The sequence below is a fragment of the Nanorana parkeri genome, unplaced genomic scaffold (genome assembly GCF_000935625.1).
Source record: "Nanorana parkeri isolate BGI_ZX_2015 unplaced genomic scaffold, ASM93562v1 scaffold4495, whole genome shotgun sequence".
Classification (NCBI taxonomy): domain Eukaryota; kingdom Metazoa; phylum Chordata; class Amphibia; order Anura; family Dicroglossidae; genus Nanorana; species Nanorana parkeri.
In genome coordinates, this window is record NW_017310757.1 from 7,550 (window position 1) to 7,923 (window position 374).

The 374-nt window shown below is 52.7% G+C and overlaps 1 protein-coding gene across 1 annotated transcript in view; it reads right to left on the reverse strand.

Moving 5' to 3' along the window:
• LOC108803932 (endothelin-converting enzyme 1-like) overlaps positions 1 to 374 on the reverse strand; it is a gene marked incomplete at both ends in the record, with an annotated part of 13,565 nt that overhangs the window by 7,530 nt on the left and 5,661 nt on the right. The window contains 2 exons of the mRNA XM_018575718.1: positions 4 to 71; positions 158 to 304. Of these exons, the coding sequence (XP_018431220.1) occupies positions 4 to 71; positions 158 to 304 (215 nt within the window). The remainder of the gene's footprint in view (positions 1 to 3; positions 72 to 157; positions 305 to 374) is intronic.

The following is a 374-nucleotide window of genomic DNA, read 5'->3' on the forward strand; positions in this document are numbered from 1 at the left end:
CTCACCTTCTCATTGGCCGTTCCGTTCAGGTAGTAGTCCCGGGACGGTAATCCCAGCCCAGATTGGTCTATCTGATAGGAGGAGAGAGAAGAGAGGTCAGAGCTGTACACGGAGCCGCAGTCCTCCCGGCATTATACAGGAGTCCTCCGGGCCTCACCTGGATGACGTTGCTGCTGGAGTTCTTGGAGTCTGCGCTAACGAAGACGGAGAAGAAGGGGGAGACTCTGTAGTACGCGGTGATGGCTTTCAGGGTCTCCTGGAAGTTGTCTTTATCCCACGGCTTATTGACATGCCAACCACCGAGCTGGAAAACAGTTTTATTGCCAGATCAATAAAGAGGACCTGTCACCTTACAAGTCCACATGAATACACCA